This window comes from Mustela nivalis, assembly GCF_964662115.1.
Source record: "Mustela nivalis genome assembly, chromosome: 7".
Taxonomy (NCBI): Eukaryota; Metazoa; Chordata; class Mammalia; order Carnivora; family Mustelidae; genus Mustela; species Mustela nivalis.
In genome coordinates this window covers 103,098,786-103,117,862 of record NC_139026.1, presented here as the reverse complement: position 1 = coordinate 103,117,862, position 19,077 = coordinate 103,098,786, and the positions used below count along the sequence as shown (strand labels likewise).

The 19,077-nt window shown below is 38.5% G+C and overlaps 1 protein-coding gene across 1 annotated transcript in view; it reads left to right on the top strand.

Moving 5' to 3' along the window:
* Nucleotides 1–18,350, top strand: part of LOC309870342 (ankyrin repeat domain-containing protein 26-like) — a gene marked incomplete at both ends in the record, with an annotated part of 31,971 nt that extends 13,621 nt beyond the window's left edge. Inside the window, 1 exon segment of the mRNA XM_082742478.1 lies at nucleotides 18,129–18,350. Coding sequence (XP_082598604.1) covers nucleotides 18,129–18,350 — 222 coding nt within the window.
* Nucleotides 18,351–19,077: the final 727 nt, after the last annotated feature.

Below are 19,077 nucleotides of genomic sequence, written 5' to 3'. Positions count from 1 at the left end.
GTTACCAGGCACATTAGATAAGGCCTTAAGAAAAATACATACTGGCAACAGGTCTTTGGGGGAAAGGACAATATATGACTGTGAAGCTGAGCAGCTGGGGATAACCGGCTCACTCAGGGCAGAATGCTGCCTGCTTCACAGAAGCGGAGCAGCTGGGAATGACTGGCCTGCTCAGGGTGGAACGAAATACCGCATGCTTCCCTTTTCCCTTGTCTCTCCTTTCTCTTCCCAAAAGCACCCGATGTTAGTTAGATGAGTCCTTTGAATGTGCTTGGTTAACTATAAACTTTACCCTCCTTCTTGTTTGTCTACAAGACAGGCGATGAATGTTTGACCCTCATTTGCTCTTCTGTGGGCTATTGTTTCTCTAATAAAAGTGAGACTGATTGCATGGAGCACTGGGTGTGGTGAAAAAATAATGATACTGTTATGCTGAAAATAAATAAATGAAAAACAAACAAACAAACAAACAAAAAAAGTGAGACTGAGGAGTTGCTTGGTGCAGCAGTCTTTTCGGCTGTTGTCCCCTGCTTCCATTCTCTTGTAGATGACTTGTTTGTGCCTAATTCTCCCATTGGCAGACTAGAAGTGGCAAATTGTCTCTCTGCTTGTGAGTTTTTCTTTTCCCCTAACTTGAGGGGAAATTCTGTAAAGGTGTTCCTGCCTGTTATAATAATTTGTAATTGAAGGGAATCTTGGAAAAATATCTTAAGAGAAAGGAAGATGGTGGCAGAGTAAGAGGAGCCTAGGTTCACCTAATACCTGAAGACTAACAGAACAAAGTCCACTATTAGAGAGAAGGTGCCACATCAAAGAAGGTAGGAAGTACAGAGATGTGGTTTAGGAGAGAAACAGATCCTGGCTGCTGCAGAGAAGAGGGAGTCATGGTCATGGAGAAGGGCAGGAGTGAGACATGGGACTGCACAAAGAGAATGTTTCCCAGTAGCCACTGGCTTGGAGAGTGAGAGGAGCTTAATTTCATGAGTTCTTACATAGGGGGGCTTAAAACCTGGAATTCTAAAGGTCATTGGGCTTGGCTGGGATAGAGCCTGTAGGGCACTGTGCTGCTCTTGGAGAGAAGGCAGGCAAACAACCTGGGAGCATACAGCATGGAAACAGTGCTCTGAACAGTGTCTGGGGCATACAGTAGAGAAATTACTCACTCTTCTCAGAGCATTTCCCTGAGAGGCAGTGTTCACAGAGACCCCTCTCTAGGAACAAAGGAACCAGCTGGTACCATTTCCCTCCACTGCCCCTCAGCACAAGTTTACAGAGCCATTTGTGGGAAGCAGTGCAGCTCTGACACTGGCTGCCTAATATGCTTACACCTTGTGTCCAGTGGAACTGCCCTGCTCAATCATTCTTGCCTCAGTTCCACCACAGTAGGCTTTTCCCCCAGAAAATCAGCACAAGCCCCTGCCCACACCACATCTGAACAGATTCGGGAGGGCCTCAGTTCAGTGGAGGTGGTGACAGGTCTCATTTCACAAGCACACCAGAGCACACCTAGTTAAAAGTTGCTACATTCAGGCCAGGTACCAAAAACTGCCCACAGTAGTTAAGGAGAGCCTCTGCAGATGTCTGGCCTGAAGGATAGAGCAGCCAGAACACAACATCAGAGTGCATGCAACACACACTAAAGATACTCCCCTAAGTATGAGACCCTGGGCACTACATGATGTCTTTTTTCATAAGTCCATTACTTTCGGGAGCAGATGACATAACTGGCATTTCTAACACAGAGAAGCTGGTAGAGACTTAGATAAAATGAGAAAACAGAGGAATTTATCTCAAATGAAAGATCAGGATAAGGCTACGGATCCAGAGATTGAAGTGAGACAGAGGTAAATGTCATGCCTGTTGGAGGATTTAAAGCAGTGATCATAGGGATACTCACTGTACTTGAGAAAAGAATGGACAACATCAGTGAGACCCTTACAACAGAGATAAAAGAGTTAAAAAAGAATCAGAGATGAAGAGTGGAATAAATGAGATAAGAAACACACTTAATGCAATGAACAGCAGGCTGGAAAAAACAGAGGAACAAATTAACAACTTAGAAGACAAAGTAGTGGAAAGCAATGAAGCTGAAGAAGGGAGAGAAAGAAGAATTATGCAAAATGAGACCAGACCTGGGGAACTCAGTGACTCCATCAAATGTAATAACATTCATGTTATAGGAGTCCCAGTAGAAGAAGAGAGAGAAAAGGTGTAAGAAAATTTATCTCAAGAAATAATAGCAGAAAACTTCCCTAATCTAGGGAATGCAACAGACATCAAGATCCAGGAGACACAGAAAACTATCAAAATCCACAAAAGCAGGCCAACACCAAGACATACTGTAACTGAATGTGCAAAATATACTGATAAAGAAAACATCTTAAAAGCAAGAAAGCAAGTCAGTAACTTCCAGGGGAAACCCCTTAAGGCTAGCAGGAACTTTTTCAGCAGAAACTTTGCAAGCCAGAAGGGAGTGGCATTATGTATTCAACGTAGTGAATGGGAAAAATCTGTAGCCAAGAATTCTCTATCCAGCAAGCCTATAATAGGAGAGATAGAGTTTCCCAGATAAAAACTAAAGGAGTTTGTGACTACTAAACTAGCCCCACAAGAAATATTAAAGGAGACTCCTTGAGTGGAAAGAAGAGACCAAAAGTGACAGTATAAAGGCACAAAACACTAAAGTAGCAAAAATGAAAACTTATATAAAAAATAAGTTAAGGAACTCAGATAAAGAGGATATAAAATATAATACCTTATCTAAAGCATGGGGAGAAAAAGAGAAAAGAATGGGCTCAAACTTAAATGACCAGCAGCTTAATATAGACTGCTATATGCAGAAGAGGTTATATACAAATTATATATCAAAAACCACTAATAATGGTGCCTGGGTGGCTTAGTTGGTTAAGCATCTGACTTGATTTCAGTTCAGGTCATAATCTCAGGGTTGTGAGATTGAGCCCTGCACTGCACTCTATTTCAACCATGGAGTCTGCTTAAGATTCTCTTTCCCTTTCCCCACTCTACTCATGCCCTCCCTAAAAAGAAAACAAAACCACTGATAAACACTCAAAGAGGAGAAAGAAATCCAAATATATCACTAAAGAAAACCAGTAAAACTTCGAAGACACAGAAAATGATCAGAGAAAATCTCCAGAAACAACCACAAAGCAAGTAGTAAAATGACAAATACATATCTATCAATAATTACTTTGGATATAAATGGGGTAAGTGCTCCAATCAAAAGACATAGGATGTCAGAGTGGATTAAAAAAAAGAAGAAGAAAAAACAAGATCCATCTATAAGCTGCTTGCAAGGGTTTTATTTTTGTCATAAGGACACCTGCAGATTGAAAATCAGGGGATGGAAAAAGACGTGTGTCATGCAGATGGATATCAAAAGAAAGCCAGAATAGTAAAACTTATATTGCACAAAATAGAGTCTAAAAGAAAGAGTGTAGTAAGAGACAAGGGCACTATATCATAATAAAGAGGACAGTCTAACAAGAAGAAGAGCTATCAATTGTAAATATTTATGCACTCAACATGGGATCACCCAAATACATAAAAACAATTAATGACTAACAGAAAATAACTAATTGATAATAATACAATAATACTAGGGTACTTTATCTTTATTATATAGGTTTTAAATGAAATTCATTGCTTTTATTCCTAATTGCAAAAGTATCCATGAAGACAATTTACAATTTGGATATTTTAGGAAGGAATAGAAATAATCAATAGTTGGTACTTTAACACACCACTTACATCAATGGACAGATCAGAAAGTCAACAAGGAGACAGTGGCTTTATATGATGCACTAAACTATATGAACTAAAGAGATATATTCAAAATATTCCATCCTTAAACAGCAGAATACACATTCTGGAACATTCTGTAGAATAGATCACATATTAGGCCACAAAACAAGCCTTTTTTTCCTCTAATTTTTTTTTTTCAGTGTTCCAAAATTTATTGCTCCATGCAATACTCACCCTCCATGATACCCACAAACCTGGTCTTAATAAATACAAGAAGATTGAAGTCATACCAGGCACCTTTTCTAATCACAATACTATTAAATTAGAAGTCAGCCACAAGAAACAATCTGAAAGACCAAAAATACATGTTGGTTAAGTAACATTCTACTAAACAATGAATGGACCAATGAGGAAATAAAGGAATAAATGTAAAAATACATGGAAGCAAATGAAAATGAAAAAACAATTGCCCAAACTTTTGAGATACAGTAAAAATGGTTCTAAGAGGGGAAGTATATAGCAATACAGGCCTACCTCAAGAAACAAGAAAAATCTACAACAACCTAACCTTCACCTAAAGAAGCTAGAAAAAGAACAAAAAATGAAGCCTAAAGTCAGCAGAAGGAAAGAGAATAAAAATTAGAGCAGAAGTAGGGGTACCTGGGTAGCTCAGGTGGTTAAGAAGCAGACTTGATTTCAGCTCAGGTCATGATCTCAGAGTCCTGGGATTGAGCCCTGCTTCTCGCTCTGTACTCAGGGGGGAGTCTACTTGAGGATTCTCTCACTCCCTCTCTACTTGACCCTCTCCCCACTCTCTCTCGCAAATAAATCTTTTTAAAAATTAGAGTAGAAATAAACACTATAGAAATTTTAAAAAGACAAAAATAGGAGAGATCAATGAAACCAGGAGCTGGTTCTTTGAAAAAATTAATAAAACTGATAAGGCTTTAGCCAGAGTTATCAGAAAGAAGAGAAAAAGGACCCAAATAAAATCACAGATGAGAGAGGAGAAATAACAACCAACACCACAGAAATGCAGACAATTATAAAAGAATATTATGAACAACTATATGCCAACAATTTGGACAATGTAGAAGAAATGGATAAATTCCTAGAAACATACAAAATTACCAAAACTGAAACAAGAATAGAAAATTTGAACAGACTGATAACCAGCAAAGAAATTGAATCATTAATAAAAAAAACTATTAACAAACACAAGTCTAGGACCAGAGGCAAATTCTACAGAGCATTTAAAGAAATAGTACCTATTCTCAAGCTATTCCAAAAAACAGAAAGGAAGGAAAAACTCCAAATTCATTCTATGAGGCCAGTATTACCCTGATACCAAAACAAGACAAAGACACCACAAAAAGAACTATAAGCCCGTATCTTTGGTGAACATGGATGCAAAAATCCTCAACAAAATACTTGCAAACTGAATCCAACAATACATTAAAAAAATCATCACCATGATCAAATGGGATTTATTCCTAGGCTATGGCAGTGTTTTAATATCTGCAAATCAATCATTATGATACACCAAATTAATAAAAGGAAAAGAATCATCTGATCATTTCAAAAGATGTAGAAAAAGCATCTGAGGGATACCTGGGTGGCTCAGTGGGTTAAATCCTCTGCCTTCTGCTCTGGTCATGATTCTGGTGTCCTGGGATCAAGCCCCGCATCGGGCTCCCTGCTCAGCGGGAAGCCAGCTTCCCCTTCTCTCTCTCTGCCTGCCTCTCTGCCTACTTGTGGTCTCTATCTGTCAAATAAGTGAATAAAATCTTAAAAAAAAAAAAAAGCATTTGACAAAGTGCAACATCCATTCATGATAAAAAAGTACAACATCCATTCATGATAAAAACCCTCAACAAAGTAGGTTTAGAAGGAACATACTTCAACATAATAAAGGTCATATATAAAAAATGCACAGGTAATGACATCCTAAGTGGGGGAAAATGGAAAGAAAAACTTCTTGGATCTTGCTTCTAGTTATGTGCTGCTTCTCATTAGCACTGTTTGTCATTAATAAATTAATCTTAGGGGCACCTGGGTGGCTCAGATGGTTAAGTGTCTGCCTTCAGCTCAGGTCATGATCTCCGGGTCCTGGGATGGAGTCCCATGTCAGGCTCCAGCTCAGCAGGGAGTCTGCTTCTCCCTCTCCCTCTGCTTCTCCCCCTGCTTGTGCTCTGTCTCTCTGTATCTCTCCCAAATGAATAAATTTTTTAAAAATTAAAAAAAAATTAATCTTAACATTTATTACTTCCTACTTTAAGGAGACCAATTTCTGCTATATAAATTATGTATCTTATTAATGGCTTTGTCATCCATTTTTCTGTTTATCTTTTTGTTTTTTCTTAACAAACTCCCCAGAGTTCAGTGGCTTAAATAAATAACATTTATTTTGTTCACAAATCTACTGTTAGTAAAAGTGTGGCTAGGACAGCTTGTTCTCTTCCCCTAGCTTCAGGTGGGGCAGCTGAAAGGCTTGGGGCTGGAACTGTTTGAAGATGTGTTCACTCACATCTGGTGTTGCTGATGCTGGCTATTGCCTAGGACTATAGTTAAAGCAGGCAGCCTAAACACTTACACTGGCACATTTAGACTCTTTGTGGCCTGAACTTTCTTACAAGATGGGGGGCTAAATTCCAAGAAAGCTTCCTGAGCTGAATAGCAAGGCAGAAGGTCTATTGTCTTTTGTAACCTAGCCTTGGAATACACAGAGCATCACATTCACCATATTCTGTTAGAAGAAAGTCATGAAGGTAGGCCCATGGTCTTTTTTTTTAATGAAATGAATATTTTAAAACCTATGGACACATTTAAAAAGCAGCATGATTTACCCACCAGCCACAATTTTTTGTATTCCTCCCACATGAAAAATACACTCACCTCCCCCCCCCCCCATACCTCCCACAAATCTCAGTTCTCCTGGCATTGGGTTTAGGCTTGAGTCCAAGATCTTACCAACTTAATCAGGTACAGCAGGGATAAGGTGCGTGAAGTATAGTCCCTTGAATGCAAATCCTCTCCATCTGAACACTCAGGGATTAAGGAAGACAGTTCTCTACCACTCAAAATGAACACTCTGGTAACCTGCTAAGGACTCTCCCACTGAAAGAAGATGGGAGGCACACTAGTCCATAGCGTCTTTGAAACACACCCTGAAGCATGCTGTCAGTACTTCAGTTGCATGGGAATGCTTCTCCATGGCTGTTTGCTTTACTCTTTGAGCTCTTGGTTCTGTCCTTTTCTTTTCTTTTTAAAGATTTTATTTATTTGTCAGAGAGAGCGAGCGAGAGCGAGCACAGGCAGACAGAGTGGAAGGCAGAGTCAGACGGAGAAGCAGGCTCCCTGTGGAGCAAGGAGCCCGATATGGGACTCGATCCCAGGATGCTGGGATCATGACCTGAGCCGAAGGCAGCTGCTTAACCAACTGAGCCACCCAGGCGTCCCAGTTCTGTCCTTTTCATAATGAATGACCTGTGTTTGTAGCTGCTTTTTCAGCCTGCTTCCTCCTCATGGGACTTCTAAGACTCAAAGGCCTATTTTTAGTTTGTACTATCTTGGTCTCTTTTAGTCCAAGCTCTGCAAACAGTGTTTTTGCTACTATAATTCTCTTAGTTTTTTAGTTTTCCATGAATATGATTGGATTTCATGCCATTAGAAAAGCCATCCTCTTGGGTCTTTTTGAGATAAGTTTTCACCTCAGGTTTCCTGTGAAGCTCTCATTTGACAATGCCTTTAAAATTCTCATACTCTTAAGATCCTTAAAGAAATTTGAGGCACAACTTAAATCCTTCTGAAGTCTTAATAAAGGGTTTACAGTTTTGGCTTCACCCATAGGCCATGTCTTCCTGGATTTGCTTTTAATCCAGAAGCCATTTCTTTATTTTAGCGTTATTTGACAATACAGCATGTGGAGAGGCTGTGAATGAGGAACAGATAGATGAACCCAGTAAGTCCTGGTTCCTTCATATTGAATAGTCTTTCTTTAAGCTTATCTTTCCTATTGGTTTTACTTCCAAGTGGTTTGTGGCACGAGTTCCTTTTCCCTCTAGTGTCATTTTCTTCACTTATCTAGAAACCTTTGCTGTAAGCCTCTTCAAGGGCCATCAGGTTTCCTCTCATAGTCTCTTGGAAGCCCTTTTGGTTTTCATTCTTGCTCTTCTCTACTTCTCACTCTTAATCTTCTTTCAGGTTCCACCCACTTCCTGGTTTAAAGAAGGTTTAGTTTTCGGTGGATTTTTATGGTAGCACCCCATTTTTCATATCAGTATCTGTGCCAGCTATTTATTGCCGTATAATAAACCACCTCAAAACCTAGTGGCCAAAACAGCATTTATCTTGTTCACAAATATTTGGACAAGGCTGAGTAAGGCCAACTCATTTCTTCTTCATTTGCCATCACGTGGGATGACTGGAAGCTGGGAACTAGAATCATCTAAAACCTTGTTCATGCACATGTTTGGCTGTTGAGGCTGGCTTTTGGTTAGGATGTTAGCTAGGGCAGTCTCAGCTGGAATATTTCCATGAAGACTCACTAGGTAGCCTGGACTTTCCCACAACAGCTGGATTCTAAGGGTGAGGTTTCCTAGAAAAAGAAAGTCAGATGGAAGCTTTATCACATTTTCTAACCTCGCCTTAAAAATCACACAGCAGGGGGCACCTGGGTGGCTCAGTGGGTTAAAGCCTCTGCCTTCAGCTCAGGTCATGATCCCAGGGTCCTGGGATCAAGCCCCATATTGAGCTCTCTGCTGAACAGGGAGCCTGCTTCACCCTCTCTGCCTGCCTCTCTACCTACTTGTAATCCCTCTCTCTCTCTGTCAAATAAATAAATAAAATATTTTTTTAAAAAAATCACATAGCAGTTCTGCCATATTCTGTTCACTAGGACCCAGTTACTAAGGCTAGCACATATGAAGGGGAGGGATTGTCATGGGAGCAGTGTCAGTTTATAAACCACCACATCCACTCACCTTGTCTTACCAATCATATCTAAAAGAAAGGAGTTCTTCCCAACTCAGCATCACTGAAACTCCAGCAAGTTTTTTGGTTGTTTTCATTGCTTAGTATATTCTCTTATTTTATGGGAAGTTACAAAGGATTGTAACACTGTTGAGTTAAGGAAATTTTTTTTGGTCCAAAAATATATGGATCATCTCACTAAATTTTTTTCCCCATTAAATTTTGTTACTGAGGGATGTGATTTCTTAATCCTGTGAATCATTTCTCCTTAGAATGCAATTCAAATTAGCATAAAACATTTGTAATTCAGAAAAAGGCTGATGGCATTAGAATCAGTATTTATAGATTCATTAATTAGAGTCTTATTTTCAAGGTCTTATTTTGGTAAACATTTATTGGCTCAGACCTACATAAGCCAATATGGTATTCCTAAAACTTCTTTAAAAATTATGGAGTACGAGGGCACCTGGGTGGCTCAGGTAAGTGCCTTTGCATGGGTCATGATCCTGGGATGCTGAGATTGAGCCCCTTCCTGGGCTTCATGATCAGTGGGGAGTCTGCTTCTCCCTCTCCCTGCTCTTCCACTATGTCTTGCTTTCTCTCCCTCTCAAGTAAATAAATAAAATCTTTTAAAAAATTATGGAGTGTTAAGATGAGGGAAGGGTTAAGAGACTTTCTACTAAGAGGTGACTTACAGTTATTTTATGGAGGAAAAATCTGAAACAATCATAGAAAAATAAAAGTATAAAAATCAAATACAAATGTGTGGCAAAGAGGATGACACCAGAGATAGATTTTAGCAACTCCTAGTGGTTTTAATTTTTTCTTAATTTTCTTAATTTCTTAATTTTCTTAATTTTCTGAGTTATTTGAGGTTCCACATTCCAAGACTGTACTACAATATAGATAACATTTTGTTGAAAATGAATTTATTTTAAAATTTGAGCACCTGGCTTGAACAGTCAGTAACGTATGTGACTCTTGATTTTGGGGTTTGAGTTCAAGCCCCATGTTTAGTGCAGAGATTTAAAGTCGTTAAAAAAAAAAAATTGGGTCTTAATTTTGCATTAGACTATTTTCAATCTACTTCCAAACTGTATTATTTTATTCATGCAGGTTGATGATCTTACAGCAAAACTGGAAACTGTGTTTTCAAAAAACCAGGTTCTTAGGAATTATCATCTATGAAAGAAATACCGACAAAATGTGAAAAACTAGAGAAGAAAAAAAAGAAGTTGGAACAATAAGTAGTAAACCTCAGAATTCGTGTAGAAGTCAACATGGTAGAATATAGTGAAATAGAACAATATAAACGGGAGCTTGAAAAAAGAAAAAGATTGAACATAGCAGAAAAATTAAAAGAAGTTGATCTGTTTTTACAGGTTGATTTATTCATTTATAATATGCTTTAATTCATTTCACTGCAAATTACCTTTTGGTTACATGTGGTGTAGAGTTTTTCTCTACTTCCTCTATAGCAATTTAGTAAATTTCTGGAAGCATTTGTTCCTTCCCTTTAAAAATTTCAGTTTTCATCATTATTCTCACTAAACTGATCTTTCAGAATAGTTCACAGTGGAAAGTCATTTTATTTTTTAAGACCAGTTAGTATAAAACAAGGCTATTGAGAGGAAAAGAAAAAATTTTTCCTTTAAAAATTTTTTACTATGGGGTACATGGGTGGCACCATCAGTTGCTTGTTTAGGCTACATTCTGAGCATGCCTACGTAAAAAAAAAAAATTGTACCATACTTGGATTATTCATTTTTTATATTAAATATTTTAATTATTTATTTGGAAAGCACGAGTGGGGAATGGACAGGTAGAGAGAAAATTCCAGGCATACTTCATGCTGAGTATGACACAGGGCTTTATCCCAGGACCCTGAGATCACTATATGAACAGAAACCAAGAGTTAGGCACTCAAATGAGTGAGTCAGCCAGCTATCCCATGTACTTCGATTATTCTTAAGTTGTATTGTTCACTTTTTAAAAATTTAAATGATTTTATTATTCTTTGAATTATCAGATTGCGTGAGTTCTGATGTAAGAATGAACATTATTCACATTTAATTCAGTTTCACAATAATGATAAATATTTTACATTTCAGCTTTTTTTTTTTTTTTCACTTTAAAAATTGCTCTCTGGACTATGGACTCTGAAAAACAATCTGAGGGTTTTGAAGGGGCGGGGGTGGGAGGTTAGGGGAACCAGGTGGTGGGTATTGGAGAGGGCACAGATTGCATGGAGCACTGGGTATGGTGCAAAAATAATGAATACTGTTACGTTGAAAAAGTTTTAAAAAAATTTTTAAATAAATAAATAAATATATTAAAAAATAAATAAAAATTGCTCTCTGAATCATTGATACAAAACTAAAATAAAGAAATAGGGAGGAGTCAAGATGGCGGAGAAGTAGCAGGCTGAGACTACTTCAGCTAGCAGGAGATCAGCTAGATAGCTTATCTAAAGATTGCAAACACCTGCAAATCCATCGGCAGATGGAAGAGAAGAAGAACAGCAATTCTGGAAACAGAAAAACAACCACTTTCTGAAAGGTAGGACTGGCAGAGACGTGAATCCATAGCGACGGGAAGGTAGACCCCGGGGAGAGGGGCTGGCTCCCGGCAAGAGGCAGAGCAACGGAGCACAAAATGAGGACTTTTAAAAGTCTGTTCCACTGAGGGACATCACTCCAGAGGCTAAACTGGGGCGGAGCCCACACAGGGTTAACGTGGCCTCAGGTCCCGCAGGGTCACAGAAGGATCGGGGGTGTCTGAGTGTCACAGAGCTTGTGGGTATTAGAACGGGAAAACCAGCTACAGAGACAGAGCTGACAGTAAGCTCACAGCTCGGTGTTACCTTGAACCAGCCACAGGCTCGGTGAGCTCAGAGCGCGGCCGGAGGTCAGGCAGACGGGAGATACTGGGCGCTGTTCTCTGAGGGCGCACTGAGGAATGGGGCCCTGGGCTCTCGGCTCCTCCGCCGGAGACCAGGAGGCCGCCATTTGTATTCCCGTCCCCCAGAACTCTACGGAAAGCGCTCAGGGAACAAAAGCTCCTGAAAGCAAACCCTAGCGGATTACTCAGCCTGGCCCCTGGTAAGGGCTGTGCAATTCCGCCTGGGGCAAAGACACTTGAGAATCACTACACCAGGCCCCTCCCCAGAAGATCAACAAGAAATCCAGCCAAGACCAGTTCACCTGCCAAGGAGTGCGGTTTCAATACCAAGGAGAGCAACAGAATTCCAGAGCAGGAGAAAGCAAAGCACGGAACTCATGGCTTTCTCCCTGTGTTTTTTTTTTTTTTAGTCTTACAGTTAATTTAATTTTTTTCTTTTTCATTTTTTTTTCCTCGCCTTATGGTAAAATTTTTTTTAACTTTTACCCTTTTATTTTTTAACGTTTTTTAACTAGTTTATCTAACATATATATTTTTTCTCTTTTATATTTTTCTTTATCCACTTTCTTTTTTTTAATTCTTTTCCTTTCTTACTTATTTTTTCTTTTCTTTTTTTTTTTTCTTTCTTCCTTTTTGAACCTCTTTTTATCCCCTTTCTCCCCCCTCACGATTTGGGATCTCTTCTGATTTGGTTAAGGCATATTTTCCTGGGGTTGTTGCCACCCTTTTAGTATTTTACTTGCTCCTTCATAACTCTTATCTGTACAAAATGACAAGACGGAAAAAAACACCACAAAAAAAAGAACAAGAGGCAGTACCGAAACTAGGGACCTAATCAATACAGACATTGGTAATAGTTCAGATCTAGCATTCAGAATGACAATTCTCAAGGTTCTAGCCGAGCTCGAAAAAGACATGGAAGATATTAGAGAAAACCTCTCGGGAGATATAAAAGCCCTTTCTGGAGAAATAAAAGAACTAAAATCTAACCAAGTTGAAATCAAAAAAGCTATTAATGAGGTGCAATCAAAATGGAGGCTCTCACTGCTAGGATAAATGAGGCAGAAGAAAGAATTAGTGACATAGAAGACCAAATGACAGAGAATAAAGAAGCTGAGCAAAAGAGGGACAAACAGCTACTGGACCACAAGGGGAGAATTCGAGAGATAAGTGACACCATAAGATGAAACAATATTAGAATAATTGGGATTCCAGAAGAAGAAGAAAGAGAGAGGGGAGCAGAAGGTATACTGGAGAGAATTATTGGGGAGAATTTCCCCAATATGGCAAAGGGAACGAGCATCAAAATTAAGGAGGTTCAGAGAACGCCCCTCAAAGTTAATAAGAATAGGCCCACACCTGCCACCTAATAGTAAAATTTCCAAGTCTCAGTGACAAAGAGAAAATCCTGAAAGCAGCCCGGGAAAAGAAGTCTGTAACATACAATGGTAAAAATATTAGATTGGCAGCTGACTTATCCACAGGGACCTGGCAGGCCAGAAAGAGCTGGCATGATATTTTCAGAGCACTAAACAAGAAAAACATGCAGCCAAGAATACTATATCCAGCTAGGCTATCATTGAAAATAGAAGGAGAGATTAAAAGCTTCCAGGACAAACAAAAACTGAAAGAATTTGCAAACACCAAACCAGCTCTACAGGAAATATTGAAAGGGGTCCTCTAAGCAAAGAGAGAGTCTACAAGTGGTAGATCAGAAAAGAACAGAGACGATATACAGTAACAGTCACCTTACAGGCAATACAATGGCACTAAATTCATATCTCTCAATAGTTACCCTGAATGTTAATGGGCTAAATGCCCCTGTCAAAAGACACAGGGTATCAGAATGGATAAAAAAACAAAACCCATCTATATGTTGCCTCCAAGAAACTCATTTTAAGCCCGAAGACACCTCCAGATTTAAAGTGAGGGGGTGGAAAAGAATTTACCATGCTAATGGACATCAGAAGAAAGCAGGAGTGGCAATCCTTATATCAGATCTATTAGATTTTAAGCCAAAGACTATAATAAGAGATGAGGAAGGACACTATATCATACTCAAAGGGTCTGTCCAACAAGAAGATCTAACAATTTTAAATATGCCCCAAACGTGGGAGCAGCCAATATATAAACCAATTAATAACAAAATCAAAGAAATACATCAACAATAATACAATAATAGTAGGGGACTTTAACACTTCCCTCACTGAAATGGACAGATCATCCAAGCAAAAGATCAACAAGGAAATAAAGGCCTTAAATGACACACTGGACCAGATGGACATCACAGATATATTCAGAACATTTCACACCAAAGCAACAGAATACACATTCTTCTCTAGTGCACATGGAACATTCTCCAGAATAGATCACATCCTTGGTCCTAAATCAGGACTCAACCGGTATCAAATGATTGGGATCATTTCCTGCATATCTTCAGACCACAATGCTCTAAAGCTAGAACTCAACCACAAAAGGAAGTTTGGAAAGAACCCAAATACATGGAGACTAAACAGCATCCTTCTAAAGAATGAATGGGTCAACTGGGAAATTAAAGAAGAATTGAAAAAAAATCATGAAAACAAATGATAATGAAAATACAACAGTTCAAAATCTGTGGGACACAATAAAGGCAGTCCTGAGAGGAAAATATATAGCAGTACAAGCCTTTCTCAAGAAACAAGAAAAGTCTCAGGTACACAACCTAACCCTACACCTAAAGGAGCTGAAGAAAGAACAAGAAAGAAAAAGAAACCCTAAGCCCAGCAGGAGAAGAGAAATAATAAAGATCAGAGCAGAAATCAATAAAATAGAAACAAAAAAAAAATAGAACAAATCAACAAAACTAGGAGCTGGTTCTTTGAAAGAATTAATAAAATTGATAAACCCCTGGCCCGACTTATCAAAAAGAAAAGAGAAAGGACCCAAATAAATAAAATCATGAATGAAAGAGGAGAGATCACAACTAACATCAAAGAAATACAAACTATTATAAGAACATACTATGAGCAACTCTACGCCAACAAATTTGACAATCTGGAAGAAATGGATGCATTCCTAGAAACATATAAACTATCACAACTGAACCAGGAAGAAATAGAAAGCCTGAACAGACCCATAACCAGTAAGGAGATTGAAACAGTCATTAAAAATCTCCAAACAAAAGCCCAGGGTCAGACGGCTTCCCGGGGGAATTCTACCAAACATTTAAAGAAGAATTAATTCCTATTCTCCTGAAACTGTTCCAAAAAAATAGAAATGGAAGGAAAACTTCCAAACTCATTTTATGAGGCTAGCATCACCTTGATCCCAAAACCAGACAAGGATCCCATCAAAAAAGAGAGCTATAGACCAATATCCTTGATGAACACAAATGTGAAAATTCTCACCAAAATACTAGCCAATAGGATTCAACAGTACATTAAAAGGATTATTCACCACGACCAAGTGGGTTTTATTCCAGGGCTGCAAGGTTGGTTCAACATCCGCAAATCAGTCAATGTGATACAACACATCAATAAAAGAAAGAACAAGAACCATATGATACTCTCAATAGATGCTGAAAAAGCATTTGACAAAGTACAGCATCCCTTCCTGATCAAAACTCTTCAAAGTGTAGGGATAGAGGGCACATACCTCAATATCATCAAAGCCATCTATGAAAAACCCACTACAAATATCATTCTCAATGGAGAAAAACTGAAAGCTTTTCTGCTAAGGTCAGGAACACAGCAGGGATGTCCATTATCACCACTGCTATTTGACATAGTACTAGCCTCAGCAATCAGACAACAAAAGTAAATTAAAGGCATCCAAATCGGCAAAGAAGAAGTAAAATTATCACTCTTCGTAGATGATATGATACTATATGTGGAAAACCCAAAAGACTCCACTCCAAAACTGCTAGAACTTGTACAGGAATTCAGTAAAGTGTCAGGATATAAAATCAATGCACAGAAATCAGTGCATTACTCTACAACAACAAGACAGAAGAAAGAGAAATTAAGGAGTTAATCCCATTTACAATTGCACCCCAAACCATAAGATACCTAGGAATAAACCTAACCAAAGTGGCACAGAATCTATACTCAGAATACTGTAAAGTACTCATGAAAGAAATTGAGGAAGACACAAAGAAATGGAAAAATGTTCCATGCTCCTGAATTGGAAGAATAAATACTGTGAAAATGTCTATGCTACCTAAAGCAATCTACACATTTAATGCAATTCCTATCAAAGTACCATCCATCTTTTTCAAAGAAATGGAACAAATAATTCTAAAATTTATATGGAACCAGAGAAGACCTCGAATAGCCAAAGGGATATTGAAAAAGAAAGCCAACGTTGGTGGCATCACAATTCCTGACTTCAAGCTCTATTACAAAGCTGTCATCATCAAGACAGCATGGTACTGGCACAAAAACAGACACATAGACACAATGGAATACTATGCAGCCATCAAAAGAAATGAAATCTTGCCATTTGCGACAACATGGATGGAACTAGAGCATATCATGCTTAGCGAAATAAGTCAAGCAGAGAAAGACAACTATCATATGATCTCCCTGATATGAGGAAGTGGTGATGCAACATGGAGGCTTAAGTGGGTAGGAGAAGAATAAATGAAACAAGATGGGATTGGGAGGGAGACAAACCATAAGTGACTCTTAATCTCACAAAACAAACTGAGGGTTGCTGGGGGGAGGGGGTTTGGGAGAAGGGGGTGGGATTATGGACATTGGGGAGGGTATGTGCTTTGGTGAGTGCTGTGAAGTGTGTAAGCCTGGTGATTCACAGACCTGTACCCCTGGGGATAAAAATATATGTTTATAAAAAATAAAAAGTTAAAAAAAAAAAACAAAACAGACACATAGATCAATGGAACAGAATAGAGAGCCCAGAAATAGACCCTCAAATCTATGGTCAACTAATCTTCGACAAAGCAGGAAAGAATGTCCAATGGAAAAAAGACAGCCTCTTCAATAAATGGTGTTGGGAAAATTGGACAGCCACATGCAAAAAATGAAATTGGACCATTTCCTTACACCACACATGAAAATAGACTCAAAATGGATGAAGGACCTCAATGTGCAAAAGGAATCCATCAAAATCCTTGAGGAGAAAACAGGCAGCAACCTCTTCGACCTCAGCCGCAGCAACATCTTCCTAGGAACAATGCCAAAGGCAAGGGAAGCAAGGGCAAAAATGAACTATTGGGATTTCATCAAGATCAAAAGCTTTTGCACAGCAAAGGAAACCATTAACAAAACCAAAAGACACCTGACAGAATGGGAGAAGATATTTGCAAACGACATATCAGATAAAGGACTAGTGTCCAAAATCTATAAAGAACTTAGCAAACTCAACACCCAAAGAACAAATAATTCAATCAAGAAATTGGGGGGGTGGGAGGTTGGGGTACCAGGTGGTGGGTATTATAGAGGGCACAGATTGCATGGAGCACTGGGTGTGGTGCAAAAATAATGAATACTGTTATGCTGAAAATAAATTAATTAATAAAAAAAAAAAAGTAAAAAAAAAAAAACAAAGAAATGGGCAGAGGACATGAGCAGACATTTCTGCAAAGAAGACATCCAGATGGCCAACAGACACATGAAAAAGTGCTTCATATCACTCAGCATCAGGGAAATACAAATCAAAACCACAATGGGATATCACCTCACACCAGTCAGAATGGCTAAAATCAACAAGTCAGGAAATGACAGATGCTGGCGAGGATGCAGAGAAAGGGGAACCCTCCTACACTGTTGGTGGGAATGCAAGCTGGTACAGCTACTCTGGAAAACAGCATGGAGGTTCCTCAAAATGTTGAAAATAGAACTGCCCTATGACCCAGCAATTGCACTACTGGGTATTTACCCTAAAGATACAAACGTAGTGATCCAAAGGGGCACGTGCACCCGAATGTTTATAGCAGCAATGTCCACAATAGCCAAACTATGGAAAGAACCTAGATGTCCATCAACAGATGAATGGATCAAGAAGATGTGGTATATATACACAATGGAATACTATGCAGCCATCAAAAGAAATGAAATCTTGCCATTTGCGACAACATGGATGAAACTAGAGCGTATCATGCTTAGCGAAATAAGTCAAGCAGAGAAAGACAACTATCATATGATCTCCCTGATATGAGGAAGTGGTGATGCAACATGGGGCTTAAGTGGGTAGAAGAAGAATCAATGAAACAAGATGGAATTGGGAGGGAGACAAACCATAATTGACTCTTAATCTTGCAAAACAAACTGAGGTTTGCTGGGGGGAGGGGGGTTGGGAGAAGGGGGTGGGAGTATGGACATTGGGGAGGGTATGTGCTTTGGTGAGTGCTGTGAAGTGTGTAAACCTGGTGATTCACAGGGGATAACAATATATGTTTATAAAAAATAAAAAATTTTAAAAAAAGAAGAAATATACTGTAGTTATCCAGGTTGTAACAATTTTAAAACTATGCTTTTAATTTGCTTTAGACAAAAGTAGCATCTCAAGAAATCTTAGCTCAGTTAAGAGAAAATAATAATGCTTCACTAAGAAGTCAAATGGAACTCCGAATTAAAGAGCTGGAATTTGAATTATTCAAAATGGAAAGTTCTCAAGAAGATCTCATTAAAACAGAATTGAACAGATACAAGCACCTCTACCTAGAAGAAGTAACACATCGAACGTCATTGAAAAATGAACTGAACAAGTAAATTAAAACAATCATAGAAAGTAGAGTTAGCTTATTAATTTGCCTCTAAACCTTAATTTTTATGGAGCCACATTCATGAGATCAGTAGTAAGTGAAAGCCAACTAAATAGTATAATTTTGAAAAATTATGTTTGTAAATGAACTTACTATTGAAATGTTAGTCCAAGACAGTTTGTATCTCTCTTTTTTTTGTTTGTTTGTTTTAAATGATTTTATTTTTTTCCCTTGAATATTTTCAGTTACTCTGATCTCCTAGTCTTTAAGCTAATTGTTTGAAGGCTTATAATTTAGACAGCATATTATTATAAAATTGTCAGAATTACCTTGAATAGAAATGAGTTTATTAATATTTATTTATTGATATTAGTTTTTTTTGGAAGAGTACATCTTTAACCCAAAAGGTCAAGACAGAAAGGGCAGATCCCACCTCCAGTACCCTGGTATCTGTGTTATAACCTAATTGCCTCTGGAGCTGTTTCAGTTCGTTTTGATCACAACTCTGCCATCTACTTCTCCCTGAGCAATTGTTCCTCTAAATCATTCCTCAGTGCCAAATGCTCAATTTCTCTGAGGTAATGTGTGAAATGTACAAGAGTGGTGAAAGCCAATGCTTGAAAAATGTCTTTGAGGGATTTTTTAAATTTTTATTTTCTTTTAAAGATTTTATATATTTATTTGAGAGAGAGAGAGAGCAACTGAACACAAGCAGAGGGGAGCAGCAGGCAGAG